Here is an 18791-nt window from a genome sequence, read left to right on the forward strand (position 1 = left end):
TTAAATTAGAATATGGAATGTTGTTGGGGAGAGTTGTTATTTCAGGGACAGACAAATGTTGGACTTTCCCATGCTGCAGATTCTTTATTGACCTACTGTGATACTTTAACTTTTCTGTAAATGGTTAAAAATTACTAAATAGATAACCATTTTATTATGAGGGATAGACCAAAAGTTGCACCTGCCGGTTTTAATTTGCAGCTTGTGAAGTATTGGATTCACATATTAATCTGATTGCACCTTGACATGCTCATTGCAGAGTGCTTGTCAGGGTGCAATTCGGATGAGACAGAATCCTAATGCTTTCTATGTTACAAACTAAAACCAGTTGGTTCAACATTTTATTCATATCAATGGTTCCAGAATTAGAAATATACAGTCTTAAATGTTTTCAGACAAAAACTCCCATTCTGTTCAAGCTATCTCTTTTTTTAAAAAAAAAAAAAAAAAATGCCTGTTTCTCCATTCTTGTTTTTACCATGTAGAGTTTGAAAGGAAAGTAGTATGTTTTGCCCAAAACTGCTATTCTTCAAGCTTGGAAATTTTGCAGGGGGAATGCAAAACTTCAAACAGCCTAGCCAGCTGAAGTAGCTATGGCAATTCTTTTAAGAACAAAACTTGATTTTTTCACTTCCAACTTGCAACTTCACAGTGGCATTTTGTTCCTTGTGTCTGAGAAGAGATGGTAAATGCTCATGAATAATTTTAACTGGAGAGGTGCGCTTATATGTTAGGTCATACAATCAACATCTTGGTTACGGTTCAGGCGCTGAAATATCGGCTGATATATTCCTTCCACCCCCCTGCCCCCCACTTCCGTATATTTGAGGGGAAGAGAAGTGTATAGTGTTTATTTTGAAACTACAAATAATCCTTTTTTAAATTCTTTTTAGAGTGGAAGTTCAGCCTGGCTGTCCAAGCAGCTTTATAGCCCTACAAACGGCGTTCTGCATCCTTCATAAATTAGAAGTGGATCCATTGACATCTTTTAAAGAAATAGATGAATTGGATTTTGAAATGGTTAGAAACAGCAAATTACAAGATATGACCAGATACAAGAAGCAGGTGGTTGAGGAAAGTGCTACTCCACAATCTGACAAGCCAGCTGCAAAGTGCATACAGGCTGTTTCTCGGTTTATTATAGATCCAGACAGTCAGGATGAGGTAGAATATCTTGATGCAGTAACCAAGTCTAAAAACGAACTGGGATTTCAACAAGATAATGTGAAATCTATACAGACACGTAAGAGAGGCAGCCCTCTTAAAGAAATTTCACATAAGGAAACCACCTTTCGACAAGGCAAGCGGTAAGCATTGTCTAATTATATAACCTGTAAAATTCATGTATGTTTTCCAAGAAAGTATAGAATTAAGAGAATAGCTACTATAGGTTAAACAATACTGGTGTACATGTTGAATTCTAGGACTTTTTTTAAAAAAAAAAAAAAAAAATCCACTTTTTCCTTGCTGCAAAGCACTGTCTTTTGGCGGAATGGACTTCATCAGAGAAACAGCAGCCATTTGTTGCCTAGTTTCAAGAGTTTTTTTAATTAATGAAGCTGGATTGGAAGTGTTGCGAGGTTATTTGAACTTGGCCTCATGGATTTATTTTCTCTTATGCCTGCCATCCCTTAAAAATGTGTGCATTTCATCCCTAGATAATACCCAGGAATGGGAGCCCAGCTAATTATGTTTCTCATTTCCTTCTGGCTAGTTATGATACTTTTACCTTGGAACCCACAAATTTTCTATGATGTACAAATATTGAAACATACATACGTACATACAATCCCTGCAGTGTAGGAACAGGCCATTTGGCCCAACAAATCCATACCGACCCTCTGCAGAGCATCCCACCCAGACTCATCCCCCTAACCTATCCCTGTAACCCTGTATTTCCCATGGCTAATCCACTTAACCTACACATCCCTAGATACCAGGGGCAATTTAGCATGGCCAATCCACCTAACCCGCACATCTTTGGACTGTTGGAGCACCCTGAGGAAACCCATGCAGACATGGGGAGAATATGCAAACTCCGTACAGACGGTCACCTGAGGCTGGAATTAAACCCATATTCCTGGTGTTGTGAGGCAGCAGTGCTAACCACTGCACCACCGTGTTGACTAACCATGGAAACAAGGCACAGGAGTAAGCTATTTGACTCTTTGAGCTAGCTAAATGTGATCATGGCTGATCCTCTATCACAATGCCATGTTCTAGTTTTCTCCTCATAACCCCTTGATGCCTTTAATATCTAAAAATGTATCAATTTCTTTCTTGATTATATTCAGTGATTTGGCATCCGTAGCCTTCTGGGATAGAGAAATCTACAATTTGAGTGCCCCTTTCACTGACATTTTTCCTCCCCTCAGTCCTAAATGGTCAACTCCATTTCCTGAGACTGTTCCCTGGTTCTAGACTCATCAACCAGGTAAAATATTCATCCTCCATCTCGTCTGTCCTGCCCTCTGAAACACAAATTCTAAATCAAAACCCCTGTCATTCCTTCTGTATTCTAGTGAGTACAGGCCCAGTTGAACCAATCTCTCCTCATAGGACAGACTTGCCATTCTCAGTATCAGCTTAGAGATTCTCCACTCTTTCTATGGCAAGTACGTCCTTTTAAGTATGGAGACCAAAACTGTATGCAACATCCAGGTGTGATCTCAGCAAGGCCCTATAAAACTTCAGTAAAACTCCCTACTTGTGAAATAAAATCCTCTTGCAATGAAGACTAATTGCTTTTCTAATTGCTTGCTACACATTGTCTATCTACTTTCGTTGACTGATGTTCAAGGAAACCCAAATCAGTTTGGGTTCTGAATATATTACACTTCTGAATATGTGACCTTTTTAAATTATCTATTACCTTTTTAAATATTTCGGTCCCTTCTGTTTTTCACACTAAAATGTATAACTTCGTATTTAGCCAACATGTACTGCATCTGTCATGTGTTTGCTCACTCACTCAACTTGTCTTAATTACCTTGAAGTTTTTTATTTATTTGTAATGTCCTCTTTGCCTTTTTGATCTCCCTCTTAAGAATGCCCCTACAGTCTTTATAAATGTTCAAGAGATTAATTTGAACCTGGTTGTTCATACCTAATATGAGAGATTTTTTGACCAGAACCTCTATCTTTATTCATCCGTTGTTCTTTAACCCTAACAGCTGTACCTTTCACTCTAACAGGAATATAATGAGTCAGAACTCTCATTGTCACATGTGTTCACCCAACCATGTGGACCAGTTTATTAGAAGTCACAGATCTGAGGTTTATGGCTGTGTGGAGTTGTGGCTATTTGAGATTGTTTTGGTGTTCCATTGAGCTTTAGCCAAATAAGACAGAAACTACCCAAATCATCCTCCTCCTCCCACCTTTTTTTGGAAAAAAAGGTCCTTTTTGAGTCTCTACTGTAAGAGCTAGAAAAACTCAATTGTCATCTTCTCTTGAGAAGCTTCTAGAAGACTTCCTCTTGACATCTCCTAAACAAATTGCGTTTGTCACAATACATGTACCAGGTCCATATTAAAATGCCATCTAGAACATTTCATATCTCATCCTTTTTTCTTCAAGAACTAACAATTGTTTGGCTTTTTTTTTTATCAAAGTCAATATCTGCAGAGAAAATGTACTTTTTCCCCTTAATGTATGAGAGAGCATGTTAGGTTATTCAAAAGGATGTATATATATTCTGTCACATTGCAAACTGCATTAATATATTGTGCATCTTTTTTGAACAAGTCTTGTTTTATATTGAATCAACAGTCTTGTTTATTAAAGAAACCTGGTTGGTGGATTTGTATACTGAAACCGATTTGATTGGTATGTATAATAGGCCAGATGTATTGAATTACCATTATACTTTGGTAAAATAACTCCACTTTTGGGATATGATAGAAATAACTATTTAGTCTGAGAAATAGTGGTTAAAATAGTCTTTGACTTTTGCTACATGTGGAAAGATCTAGTTTCCAGGTCTCTCTTTCAAAGACAACAGTGCTATTACTTGTACAATTTGAAGTCTAATTATTTTAAATCGCCAATAGGTGGAACTGCTTGAATTATCCTGGAGTATTTGAGGACAAGGAAGAATGGAGTGATGAAGAATTTCTTTTTGATGTACCTCAAAAAATTTCCATCCGTGAGTAAAATAGCACTGCATTCAAAATATAAATGTTGACTTGCACACTATTAGCATACTATTTTAGCCAGACAACTGTATAACTAACTTCACTGTGTTTTTCAAATTGTCCACATTCAGAGAACAAAACTATGTTGCTGGGCTGTGTTTATTGTTGTTTATTGTTAGCCATATAACATGTAGGTAGGCTTTTGTCAGACTGGGAATTCTAGAATTCTGATCCTGCAATAATGAAATTCATTCATGTCAAGAGACTTGGTGTGAGATTTGGACACTGCGTTCAGTTGGAAATGGAAAGGCATTATTGTGGGCAAGATGGGGGTATAATAAGTGAGCTACTAGTTTCAGAATAGTCTGCTTTTTCCCTTTGTACATATTGTGTTGATATATCGGATCCAGTTAATATCTGCTAACGATAAAATCTTGGATGTTGAAGTTGGAAATTGGAAGTATGGTGGTACTGATAAAGGATATGGAAGAGAGTTTTCTATTTGACTTCTAGGTGATTTTACAGTCTGAATGTTGCCTCCCGTTTGTCATCTCAAGCCTAGACTTTGATTGTGTCCTCCTGATTGCTGAGTTGGGATAGTTTTGTTAATGTAGGAACTATACTATTGCATGTTGTAGAACCCATTATGAACAGGCTCATATCTGACCTTAAGAAAAGGATCGTCTTTGCCAAAGCAGCTGAAATTGAAACTAGCTTATCTAGAGCTAATAATATCAAACTCATTTGAGGGATTACGGAAAATAAAGAAGGGAAGCTAAAACATTTTAAAGCTGGCTAGTGAGAGTATGAAAAATGTATAGAAAGTGGCATAACAGGAAAGAATGAATTTTACAACCATGAGTTGTAAAAGAACAGATCAATTAAGCATAGGTGATTAGAGCTGATAAAAAAAAATCTGGTGGGGGATGGTGGAATAAGAAAAGGAATCTATTTTCAATGATTTAGTATTGGATCGATTTAAATTAGAAACGAACAGATTGTTCTTCCAATTTTGAGTTCCATTGTTGGCCGGTTTTCTGGAAAGCAGGGGTTTGTTAATGTAACAAGTCAATGCTAGCACAATCTTTAAAACCAATTATGTTGCTTTGTATTGGCCTTAACATTTGCTAGTGTGCTGCACTGAAAAATATTGACCTGAGTCAAAGGACAGGTATACAGTTGATGACAGGACCCTGAACAGCATTGATATACAGAGGGATCTTGGGGTTTAAGTCCATAGCTCCCTGAAAGTGGCCATGCAAGTAGATAGGGTGGTAAAGAAGGAATATGACACGCTTATCTTATTGGTCAGGGAATTGAATATGAGAGTCGGGATGTCATGTTGCAGCTTTATAAGAGTTGGTTAGCCCAAGTATTGCATTCAGTTCTGGTCACCACATTACAGGAAGGATGTAGAGGCTTTGGAGAGGGTGCCTGGATTAGAGGATATGAGCTTTCAGTAGAGGCTAGAAAAACTCGGGTTGTTTTCTCTCAAGTTTATAAAATTGAGATGCATAGACATTGATGGACAGAATCTTTTCCCCAAGTTGAAATCTCTAATACTAGGGGGCATGCCTTCAAGGTGAGAGGGGGAAAGTTCAAAGGAGATATAAGGGGCACTTCTTTTTAACAACGTGTTAGGAGTGTGGAACGTGCTGGTAGAGGCAGATACAGTAGGGGTGTTTTACAGGACTTTTAGATAAGCGCATGAATATACAAGGAATGGAGGGATATGGACCAAGTGCAGGCAGAAGGGATTTAGTTTAATTCGGCATCATGTTCAGCACAACATTGTGGGCCAAAGGGGCTGTTCCTGTGCTATACTGTTCTATGTCCTATGTAATTGTCTGGACCATAGGAGTTTTCATGCAGGATGGGCTGAGCTGTTGAAAAACTGAGTCATCGCACTGCACCATTGGCAAGAGAATATTATAGGATGTCAAATGAAAATTGGAAGCTTCCATTATTAATACTGTGACAGGAATTTATAATGGGAAGAAAGTGCAAACAAGTAACAGCAAACATTATTAGATTCACTCTTAAAACAAATTGCAGTCCAGTTTATTTATTGCAAGACTTGTTATGGTCATGTTTTATTGATCTGATTTTTAAATATTAGTTACTGGTTATTTCTTATCCAGGAAATGGAAGAACTTCACCAACAGAGAGTAATTTTTCATGTTCATCTAAAAAGCAGGTAACTTCCTTAATCTTGATACTTGAATAGTTTGACATGATAATATCTGTAAATTGATGTTAGCTTGTAGACATTTTACCCGTGTGCCTAATTTGATTTTTAAAAAATTGAGGTATTCTTTTAATTCTTTTGAAGATGGAATAGGAAGTAATATTTAGACTAGTAAATAAAACTGCATTGTAGTGGGTTATTTGATTTATGATTCAGCCAAGAAAATATTTAGTTTCAGACTGGTTACAGCCATTGGCCCTTTGTGTCCATGGTGGGTCTCTAAGAGCTTCTTGGCTAGTTCCAAGCCCTGCCTTCTTCACTTAGCCTTGGAACTTTTTTCTCCAGCCAGTGAGTCCCAGAACTCAATCACTTGCTGGATGATTGTTTTTCCTTCATGTCTCTGATTTGTTTACTAGATGTTTGGATCTGTATCTTTTAGGTCTTGGTCCATTTTCTGTCTACCCTGGCTAAATACCTCATGATTTGACTGCTTCTTTCAAATCTCCACTCGACTTTGTCTTCAAAGAGAATTCCAGCTTCACCAGTTTATCCTTATTACTGAAGGCAGTCATCCCCAGAATCATTCTCATAACTTGTTTCTGTGAGCTCACCAATGCCTTCATGATCTACCCAAAATGTGGTGCCCAGAATTAGACATAACTGTCTAGTTGAGAGGCCAAACAAGTGTTTTATGGAGTTTCATTATTACCTCCTTGTTTCTGAACAGTGAACCTCAACTTATGAAGCCCTGAATCTTGTATATTTTATGAATCACATTCTCAACCTGTCCAGCTAACTTCAGTGACTGGTGCACATATACTTCTCATTTCTCTGCACAGCATCCCCTTTGGAATTGCATTTTGCCTTTCCTTGTTCTTCCTCCCAAATTATATCCCTTCGTACTTCACTGCATTAATTTTCTCATGAAGTGTTCACCCATTTCACCAGTCTGTGTATATTCTTTTCAGCCTTTCACTATCCTCCTCACCACTCTCAATACTTTGAAATTTTGTGACAACTGCAGATTTTGAAATTGTACCCTGCACACTTGAATCGAGGTCATTAATATCATCAACTAAAGCTGTAGCTGTAATACCAATCCTGGGAAACCCCTTATACTTTCCTCCAGTCTAAAAACCAATCCTTTGCCACTACTTTGTCACTTGGGCAAACTTGTACATATACAGCCACTATCGATTCAGTTCTACTAGTTTCAACTTTGAGCCTAATAGGTGGCACTTCTTCAAACATCTTTGGGAGTCCACATGCATCATCATCACGTCATTACTCTTAGCACCTTTTGTTACTTCGTTTGAAAAATGTAATCTTAATTAAACAGTACTACTCTGAAGAAATTCATCTTAGCTTTCTTTAATTAATCCACATCTGTCCAAATGACTGCAAATATAGTTTGAAAGTATTATTTCTAAAGACATTCCTGCCACCTTGAAGGACAAGGACAGCAGATCATAAGAAAACCACCACTTTCAAGCCATACACCATCCTGACTTGGAGATATGACACCATTCATTCACTCACCAGGTTAAAATCCACATCATCCCTCCCTTAGGGCACTGCTGGAGTACCTATACTCCATGGACTGCCTTGGTTTAAGAAAACAATTTATCACCACATTCTCAAGGCAGTTTTAGATGGGTAATAACTTCTCGTCAAGACAGTAACTCCCCCTCCCCAGTTTAATTATCTCTTGTTGAAATTACTTGCCACTTGTCAGCCTGAACTTGTGTGTTGTTCCAGTCAACAGTTAGACTTAGACACTCCTATCTGAAGAGTAGTTTCCCCTGTTTTTTTTTAAATGTCAGGTGCACAATAGCACAACAAAATCATCCTCATAGAGGAGCATCAAGCCAATGGCATGCAGATGTCATTGAATGTACACAGGTTATGAGGCAGGAGTTAACTAGCTCAATGGGGGCATTGTTCTCAAGGCACTGCATGGCCATAAGAGATGGGGGGGCGCGGGCATGCGGGTAAGGCTTTCTGACACAATTGGGAGTTTACTTGAACTCACAGCAGCAAAATGGCAATGGGAGCCTTACTCTTAGATTTCACTACGATGGCAATGAAGAGCAGCCTATGCCATGGAAAGGACAGAGCCCTGGATGTGAGGATTTTGTAAATCAGAAATAACACTTCTTTATTTTAAATGTAATTCCTTGCATCTTCACCAGTTGAGTGGAACTGTATGTCTTCCATTGTCTGAGGGGTCTGCCTTCAGCTGTCTGTCTTTTTCACCTGCTCACTCAGGTATTCATCATCCAGTACCACCCTATCCTGCCACATGCCAAGACCCGTGCAAGTAATGGTATCTCCACTGGTTGAGTGCATGCATGTAAGATTTGACAGTACTTGATTTGACAGTTAGCACTTGTTCTTGTGGAGTCACAGGAATCTGTCCTTCCCCCTCAAAATTTCAAACCATGGAATAAATGAGGGGATCGGAGAACCAGCTTTTAAGATGAGAAGCTTCCACTGTGCTGATTGTGCTGGGTCTTTGGCAGTATGCGTTGCAGTCTCATTGCCTACACATTGTACTATCAATTTCCCCCCTCTAATAAGGATCAAACCCGAAAGAACTGTAGATGCTGTAAATCAGAAACAAAAATAGAAATTTCTGGAAAAGCTCAGCAGGTCTGGTAGCATCTGTGGAGAGAAATCAGAGTTAACGTTTGAGGTCGAGTGACCCTTCCTCAAAACTAATAAGGGTGCCCATCTCATTTTCTTTCCAGACATCTGGACAATCTCCATTCCTACCCCTCCATGCCAGTTGCATTGTGTAGGTTAGGCAATTTTCTTCCAGTTAGTGCCTTTTCTTAGGCATTATGGGCCCTTGAATGAGTTGCCTGTCATGAGGACCTGGTATTATGCTCACCTTGCCAGAAGAGTAAGTTTATTGAATCTTTTCCAGCACTGGACCCAGTTTCTTCTGATCAAATTTCATCAGCTCATATTCTCTTAGTCATCTCTGTCTGTGCCTGCTTTTCAGCATGCGGGTGTCAGTCAATTCCAGAATTGAAAATTGTAATTCTTTGAACCTAGATAAAAAGGGGTAAAATATAGATTTAAAGCAAATGTTTTACTCCCTTGATGTTGATATAGACGATGTAGATGTACATTATGGATCAGAAGTCCTTGGGTGTGATTTGTCTTTGCTGAATTAATTGATCCAGAAATATGCCACAACTATTACATCCCATGCCTCAAGGAGGGTGCACTTGTGGATATCTGGTGCGATATATTACATTCTCGCTCGCTCGCTCTCTCCTTTCCACCCCAAAAAAAATCAATTCATCTACCAATTTACTGTGTCTAGACTTAGCTGTAAAGAATGGCCACTTCAACAAGGTTTGCTTTATTTTGATAAAATGTATCATTTTTATAAATATTAGATTGAATTGCTACGCTGATGAAAGTCACTAAGGATCACTAATGCTCAGCTGTTTTGACATCATCTTTGAAATAACCTGTAATCATGAATATTTTCCATTTAAGTCTTGATTTACCTGTTCTATGGTGCAATTGGTGAATGAGAAACTAACCTTCTGGCCTAGCTAGTCCAAGCCTTTAAATACAGTACTTATTATGTTATGTTGTATCCAGTCATGAGAATCTTTCTAATTTGCACTATTTTAAATTCATGTTTTAGAAATGGACGGTTGAAGAAAGTGAATGGATTAAATTGGGTGTAAAAAAGTTTGGATTAGGAAATTGGCAGAAGATCCTAAAACATTACCCATTTTGTGATCGCACGGGTGTCATGATTAAAGATCGATGGCGAACAATGCAAAAGCTTGGAATGACTTAAAAGACAATATTGAACTTCTTAAACATTTGCCCTAGTTGCATTATGTGATATGCAAAACCTATTGGTTTTGTACTGTACAAGAATACTGACTGTCTACTTAAAATTAGATTGCAATGAAAGCCAGGCCTTTTTCTGTTGGAATTGGTGCCCTCACATACCTTTCCTTGCATTCAAGAAGTATGGTTTTGTGGAAATTTTTACCTTTGTGTTTAGTAAGTGATTTGAAGAATTAAGCCAGTTTTTATTCTTTCCAGTGAAATATTTAGTCGATGTTCTTTATGTTTGCTTTAATATTGTCAATTGTATTTGGCTAGTAATACTTCAAATGCAATTGTACACAATAGTCTGACATTAAAGAATAATTGTAAGACAATAAAAAGTGCAAAATTCCCCACTAACCTCCCTGTAATCTTTGGACACTAGTCATCTTCTATAGATAAATATCAACAACATGATCTCCAGCATAAGTAAAAACCCAGCAGTGCAACCTCAGGCCCAGATTTATATAAATTTGATTTTATTAACAAATTCATTCTGACTTGGAACATTGGAAGTTTTATGATGGTTGGCTTGAATTGTTTGATCTGGAAGCAGTCCTGTTATTAGTTGTGGAGTGAAGGGTTTGCCAAATCATAATGGTTGGCACTGCTGGTGAAGAAATTTAATTTTTATTAACCATATCCACTTTGCAATGACTTATTGTAGCATTTGTGCAGCTCTGTCTTACAACATAACCCAACAATGGCAGATGCATTAGGTAACACATTTCCATTATTAGTATTAGACTCAGAAAATGTTCCATGAGGTACTTGATTGGGAGACATCAAGTGATTAAAATTTCATCACCTGCTACCAGGAAACCCACAAAATACTATGGCGGTGCTGGGAAAAACTGGATAATTAAGTCAAATTCATAATTTTATTGCATGTTCTGGAGTTTGCCAGCATTTTTATCAGTGTTTTCAAGGCCATATTATGGCATTCTGTCCATCTTTCCATAAAAATCATAAATCAGTGACCTTGTTCATGATCTCATTAAGGACAGTAAAGTAGCAACAACTTTTAAATTCCACTTTTTTTAAATAGTTGTGGTATAGAGAGTACTGTATGTCTCACTTTTTTGCGTGGATTGCAGATAGTTTTAATCATGCCAGTACTCTGCAGGAATTGCTACCAGTAATTACAAAAATGTACAAACAGCAGTTAGCTGCCTTACTTTTTTTTAGCTTCCAATTTATGAAACTAATAAAGTTATCTTTTGCACAATTATGGCAATGCAGATAAGAATACTTCTAAATTGCTATAATTTAGCATTGCTTATTTAACAAAAAAGTTTTTGTGATTTTTAACTAAAACATGTATCGGCCGCTTGTACGGTATCTATATCTGCCTGAAAGATTGTTTCTGATCTTTGTGGCTTTGTAGTGGAAATGTGGAAATCTTAATTTGATTTTTCATTGAAATTTCACAATTAGAATTTTTTTAAAAATGCATTGCCGGTCACTTCACATTAAATAATTGCTCAACTGATCCAAGATACACCATTTTCACCATGTTTTTTTAATCCAATGAAAGGATTTAGGCACTCCATGTTTCCACCCCATAATCTGTTACAGATAACTTTGTTTCCAATTATTAAACTACCTTTTCAATATTTTTTGCTATTCACATGCTTGGAAACACATTGAAAATAAATTATATATTTTCACATTGCTGATGTGTGCCTCTATTTATTTTGTCTTAGCTCAAGTTACAATGAGAGCAGTAAAATCTGTATTTGTTGTATTGGTGGGAATTTGATTTTGATGTTCAAAATGATAAAAGGAAGGTGAAGTAAGATTGTTTTTACATGGTGCTTTATTATCTCATCAGAACACCCCAAAGCACTTCAAAGTTTTAGAATTACATATTGAAGCAAATGCAGTTCTTGTTTGGGCACAGAAGTAATTCATGTCAAATAAGGAACGAATAGCTTAACTTATTTATATTCATTGAATGAGTGCCTTGACCTCTTTTGTAAATACAATCGCAGCTGGATCATTCCACCAGCCTAAGGTACATCTATATGCTGCTGTACTTTCCTGCCTGCTTATAAGTAATTTCACTTTCCACACTTTGTATCAATTATTCTGTGGATGAGAGTATTACGGGTAAGGCCAACATTTAAATGCTCATCCCTAATTGTCCTTGATCTGGTGGCAAGCTTCCTTTTTGAATCACTATAGTCTAAGTGGAATTGCTGTTGGGGCAGTGGAGGAGGTGTTCTGTGGTGAAGAAACAAAAATATAGCTCCAAATCAGGCTGATGAATAATGTGGAGTGGACTTTTCAGGTCACCTCTGAATCTATTTTTCCCTTTTTTCCTTCATAGGATGTGTTTCACTGACAACGTCAGCCATTTGTTTCAGATCAACAATATTACCTGCGTGTTTGGATGTATGTCAGTAGCCAAGAGTGGCAGATTTCTTTCCCTGAAGAACATTAGAGAATCAGATGTATTTTTTACATTTGTTTAGTTTCATGGCACCATTGTTGAGACTAGCTTTATATTCTAGATTTGTTATTTTTTAATCTAATTTAAATTCCACCTGCTGCTATGTTGGGATTTGAGCCCATGTCTTCAGAGCATAGGTCTCTGGATTACTGATCCGGTGACATTACCACTGCACTACCACCTCACCTTTTGGAATAAAATGTCTGCCTTTGTCCTTCCAAGTTACGAGTTTAGCAGATACTGCAGGAAGCTTTGGCAAATTGCCACATTGCATCTTGCAGATCTGTTGCTGTGCTCTGGGGGTGGAGAGTATTAATGTTAATAATTGTGGACAAGTTGCCAATCAAGTGGGTTGCTTTATTTTGAATGGTATAAAGCTGCTTGAGCATTGTTGTAACTGCTGTCATCTAAGTAAATGGCAAGTATGCTGTTTTACGCATGATAGTCTTTGGATAATAAAATGTTGAGTATGGAATTCCCAACGTTAGACTTATTCTTAACAGCCACTGTAATTATATAGCATGTCCAGTTCAATTTCTGATCAGTGCTAACTCAGATGCTGATCGTAGGGGTTTAGCCAATGGTAATGCTGTTGAATGTTAGGGGAAGCACAATTTGGATCTCTTCTGTTGGAGGTGATTAAATTGATGCCTTGACATCAAGGGCAGTCACTGTCTGCAATTCAGCTCTCTTGTCCATGTTTGGAACAAGGCTATACTGCTATTCTTAGCCTTTATGACATGGGTTTTAAATTTAAAAGCAACTTATTTTGATTAAATTTTTTCATGTTTCTTAAAGTCAAATATTTCAAATACTGTGACACCTGTCTGCCCTTTACACACTCAAAAACTTCTATTAGATTATTTTAGTGACCACATACAGCTTAGATTTGGTATAAGTATTAATATTTGAATGAGATGTAGCATTCTTCTATCCCCTCATATAGTTTTGCAAAGCACCAATCTCCAGTGAGAATTGTCAAGTCATTGCTTCCTGGAGTTTGTTCTTGGACATGTATCAACTATAGGTTCAAGTGTTTACATTGTACAGCGCACGTAGAAAATCTGAAAAAACTTGACATCTTACCTAGTTCTAATGGTGACTTATCAATTTAGGGTTTCCTTACTTTCTAATTCTTTATGATGGGGTATCACTTTAAGCATATCATCCTTATGAGAACCTCCTTTAGCTCTACGTTCAATTTATTCACTAAATCTCAAGGCTAGCTTTAGGCAAGTAGACTATGCATTGTCCCTTGACATTCAATGGTATTTCCATCAATGAATCTCCCAATATCGACATCCTAGGGATTGACATTGACCAGAAGCTGAACTGGAATAGCCATGTAAGTACTGTGTCTACAACAGCAGATCAGAGGCTAGGAATCTTGCAGTGAGTAACTCCACCTCCTGATTCCCTAAAGACTGTCCAATATCTCTAAGGCGCAAGTCAGGAGTGTGTTGAACTACTCCCCACTTGACTTGATGAGTGCAGCTCCAACAATCATCAGGCCTGACACCATCCAGCGTAAAATCACCAGCTTGATTGGCACCACATCCATAAATGTACACTCCCTTCACCATTGACTGTCAGTATCAGCTGTACAGTCTACAAGCTTCCCTGCACAAATTCTCCAAGGCTTCTTAGACAGCATCTTCCAAGACCATGAATGTTACCACCTAGAAGGACAAGACTAGCAGATACATGGGAACACCACCACCTGTAAGTTTCTGTTTAAGCTGCATACCAGCCTGACTTAGAAATATATAGCCATTCCTTCAGTGTGGCTGGCTCAAACTCCCTTCCTAATGTCAATGTGGGTCTGCCTACAGCAAGAAAATAATTGAGAAAGAAAGCTCAGCAATGCAGGCCTTTACATCTAGAGGACTGGAGTACAAAATGCAGATGTAATACTGTAGTTATACAAAACCCTGATTGGGACCCCATTTGGAGTGCTGGGAACATGCACCTTAAAAGGATTTATTGGCCTAGGAGGGAGTACAACACAGTTTACAAGAATGATACCTGGACTTCAGGTGTTAAGTTATGAGAAGTGGTTATGCAAATTAGGTCTGTTTTCTCCAGGATTTAGAAGGTTAAGGGATGATCTGATCAATCTCCAAGATATTAACAAGACAGGGTAAGAGAAACTACTTCCACTGGTCAGGGTCCCTAGAACTAAGGGGCACAGTCTGTTAATTAGGGTCAGAATTATTCAGGAGAGATGTTAGGAAGCACATCTACAAAGGGTAGTAGATGTTTTGAATTCTCTTCAACCACTGGCACTGGAGTCTGGATGAGGTGTTAGATTTAAAATCTGAGATTTTTGTCCAGCAAAATATTAGAGATATGAGCGAAAGGCAGGTTTATGGAGTTGGGCCACAGCTTAGCCATGATCTCACTGATGGAACAAGCTTGATCTGAATGGTCTGTTCTTGTTCCCATGTTACTAAATGGATTGCAGCAGTTCAAGAAGGCAGCTCACTATCACCTCCTCAAGGGCAATAAATGCTAGCCCAGTCAGCGAAGCCTACATCCCATGAACGCTTTTTTTTGAAAGTACAAACTGATACTTTTCACAATGTACCCAAAGGCTCTGTAGGCCCAATTGTGAACACTGCCCAAAAAGGTGAGCTTGATGAGTTTTATGGTTCCAATTACAACAATAAAATATAACTTTTAGATTTGATTATTTAATTAATTACATTTAAATTCTTCAGCAGTTATAAGATTTGAACTCCCTTCTTCACATCATTAGTCTAATAACTTAACCATGATACCACAATATTATCAAACTGTGATGCTAGTGAATGGAACTGTTTTCTTATTCAATTTTCATATTTGTCAAATATACTTAGATCTGTAGTAAAGCGTATATCGCTAATAATGTGTTAGAGAATCAAACATAAATTTATGATGATGACAATTTACCCTAGTTAGATCAAATCACATTTAATAAAATTAAGCTGTGAAGTGTGATAAATATTAAATTACGATGGAAAGAAAAACCTTTCAGTTTTGTTTTGGTTTATAAGTTGAGCTTTTTTAGTTTAAAAGGAAAGATTTATGATGGATCTGAAAATTAAAAAATCTTGCCTCTACTGAATGAAATACACATTGGAAGGTACAATTGACTGCAGTGACAAATTGAGACAACTTGGAGTTCTCAAATCAAGGATTCTTGCACATTATGGGTATAACAGTTTGATAAATGAAAACAATGGATGTTGTATTTTAATTTCGAGTGTTATGCTTCTTAAGACCATGAGTTCCAGAAGCAGAATTAAGTCAATCAGCCTATAGTCTGCTCCACCATCCATCATGGCTGATATATTTATCAGCCCCATTCTCCTACTTTCTCCCTGTAACCCTTGATCCCCTTACAAATCAAGAACCTATCTATCTCTGCCTTAAAAACACTCAATGACTTGGCCTCCATAGCCCTCTGCAGCAATGAGTTCCACAGAGTCACCATCCTCTGGCTGAAGAAATTCCTCCTCCCTGTCAGTTTTAAAGGGTCATCCCTTCAACCTGAGGCTGTGCCCCTCAGTCTCTCCCGGTGGAAACACCTTCTCCATGTCCACTCTATCCAGGCCTCTCAGTATCCTGTATGTTTCACTCAGATCACCCCTCATCCTGCCAAATTCCATCAAGTACAGACCCGGAGTCTTTGAACATGCCTCATATGACAAGCCCTTCATCCTGGGATCATTCTTGTAAACATCCTCTGGACCCCTTCTAACTCCAGCACATCTTTCCTTACAGGGCCCAAACTGCTCTCAATAGTCCAAAATATGGTCTGACCCGAGCCTTTTACAGCCTTAGCAGTACATCTGTTCTTATTTTCTAACCCTCTCGAAATGAATACTAACATTACATTTGCCTTAGTAACAGCCAACTGAATCTGCATATTAACCTTAAAAGAATCCTGAACTAGGACTCCCAAGTCCCTTTGTGCTTTGAATTTCCAAAGGTTTTCCCTGTTTAAAACTTACTGTATGCCTCTTCTTCCTACCAAACTGTATAACCTCACATTTTGCCTCATTGTATTCCATCTGCCACTTCTTTGCCCACTCAACTGGCATATCCAAGTCCTTCTGCAGCCCCCCCACTTTCTCAACACTACCAGTCTCTCCACTTATCTTTGTGTCATCTGCAAACGTAACAACAATGCCCTCAGTTCCTTCGCCCAGATCATCCATGTGTAACATGAATAACTGTGGTCCCATCACTGACCCCTGCGGAGCTCTACTAGTCATGGGCTGCCATGCTTATAAAGACTTCTTTATCCCCACTATTTGCCTCCTGCCAGTCAGCCAGTCTTCTATCCATGCCAGTACCTTGCCCCTAACACCATGGGCTCTTACCTTATTTAGCAGCCTTCTGTGTGGCACCTTGTCAAAGGCCTTCAGGAAATCCAAATAGATCATGTCCATTGGCTGTCTTTGTCCAACTTGCTGATTTTCTCCTCAAAGAATTCTAACAGATTTGTCAGGCATGATTTCCCCTTGACTAAGTTGTGTTGACCCCACCCTTTGTTACTATATGCTTCCAAATAGTCTGCAATTTCATCCCTAATAATGGAGTCTAAAATCTTATCAATGACAAAGAACAGGCTAACCAACCTGTAATTTCCTTTCTTCTGCTTCCTTCCTTCCCTCCTTAAACAGGGGTGTTACATTAACCACGTTCTAGTCCTCTGGACACTCCCCACCTCCAGTGATTCCTGAAGGATCACCACCAATGCCTCTATAATCTCCTCAGCAATGTCTGTCAGAACTGTGGGTTGTAGTCCATCTGAGTCATTTATCTGCCTTCAGATTTTTCAGCTTCCCCAGCAACTCCTTAGTGTTGGCTACTACATTCACCTCTGCCCCCTGATTCTAATGAAGTTCTGATATGTTGCTGGTGTCTTCCACTGTGAAAACTGTTGCAAAGTATCTGTTCAGTTCCACTGCCATTTTTGTTACCCATTACTACTATACCAGCTTCATTTTCCTAGCAGTCCAGTGTCCACCCTAGTCCCTCTCTTATCTTTTGGATATCTTCTTAAAAAAAATCTCTTGCAATCTTCTTTTATATTACTCTCATTTCATCTTCTCCCTCTTTATTGCTTTTTCCATCAACTGGTGCCTTCTAAAAATTATTGTGGCCTTGCCGAAACCTCTATTACTTATACAAAATTACAGGCATTAGTTCCGATCCTGCACTGCCAAAAAGAACGCAATCCTAGCTCTCAACCCTTTCCATGAGATTTTCTGGAAGTAAACTACAATGTACCTATTGAGCAGTAAAGTGAAAATGAAAATCAGAATCAACCCCCCCCCCCCGCCAAACTGGATTTGTGCTCCTCCACCCCATTATAAAAGTCTATCACCTACACGGAACCAACTTCCCTGATCATTGCTTCATCTTGGAGTCATAGAGGTTCTTTGGTACGTTGAGTCTGCACCAATCAAAAACAATCACCGAACTATTTTAACCCCAAATCCAGTATCTTTTCCTTCCTCTTTCTGCATTTTGTTATCTTCACACATTCTCTTCCATGCACGCACTGTCTCCTTCCTCCCTTTCCAACCTGATCCCTTATCCATCCTTTCTTCTCCTGTCATACTCCCTTTGCCTTTACTGTTTTTCTCCATTCTACTTCCATTGGCTGGCTTCCACTTACTGCCCTTTGCCCCCAGTCTTCCTCCTCCCTGCTGTCTCCCACAATTATTTATAGCCCCCTATCTGCCTCTTTGTTTCCCCCTTGTCTCTTTCCCCCTTTTATCATTGGTATTTGCTGCACTAATTTTCTTCCCATCTCCCTTGAAAATAGTCATTCATGTAGAATTCATAGTCTATACGCAGGTCTGTCATCTCATTCAAGTAGCTAAACATCTTGTGTGACTATCCACAATGTTGGAATGGCCTTGCTTCGAACAAGATCAAATGAAAATTCATGACCAAGATTAATTTGAGAACTCAATGGTGGCAATGTTAATTAGTCACAGGTCAGTTGTACCTTTCCATGTGTACTATGCTGAATAAATGCAGGCCAACAGAGGGCAGAATTGTTCACTTTTCAGATATGTTGTACACATTTTTCTTTAAAAATACAGTGAAGCCAAACTTATGAACCAAAACATGGCTAAGTATTTTTAAT

At 38.4% G+C, this 18791-nt stretch overlaps 1 protein-coding gene across 1 annotated transcript; it reads left to right on the forward strand.

The window, feature by feature from the left end:
* The first annotated feature begins 451 nt into the window (after positions 1–451).
* On the forward strand, positions 452–11862 carry LOC125484975 (telomeric repeat-binding factor 2-like). Its single transcript, XM_048605722.1, has 4 exons — positions 452–1307; positions 4053–4147; positions 6278–6333; positions 9992–11862. The coding sequence occupies exons 1-4, from the start codon at positions 1018–1020 to the stop codon at positions 10148–10150; spliced, it is 600 nt and encodes a 199-aa protein (XP_048461679.1). The 5' UTR covers positions 452–1017; the 3' UTR covers positions 10151–11862.
* The last annotated feature ends 6929 nt before the right edge of the window (positions 11863–18791 follow it).

This window comes from Rhincodon typus, chromosome 15 (genome assembly GCF_021869965.1).
Source record: "Rhincodon typus isolate 14 chromosome 15, sRhiTyp1.1, whole genome shotgun sequence".
Lineage (NCBI taxonomy): Eukaryota > Metazoa > Chordata > Chondrichthyes > Orectolobiformes > Rhincodontidae > Rhincodon > Rhincodon typus.

What these genes read in the sequence shown, in the direction of transcription:
- LOC125484975 (XM_048605722.1), top strand. Translation starts at nt 1,018, where the DNA reads ATGGTTAGAAACAGCAAATTACAAGATATGACCAGATACAAGAAGCAG. An exon ending in ACCTTTCGACAAGGCAAGCG is followed by an intron (nt 1,308 to 4,052) that starts GTAAGCATTGTC and finishes AATCGCCAATAG; the next exon opens with GTGGAACTGCTTGAATTATC. An exon ending in ACCTCAAAAAATTTCCATCC is followed by an intron (nt 4,148 to 6,277) that starts GTGAGTAAAATA and finishes TTTCTTATCCAG; the next exon opens with GAAATGGAAGAACTTCACCA.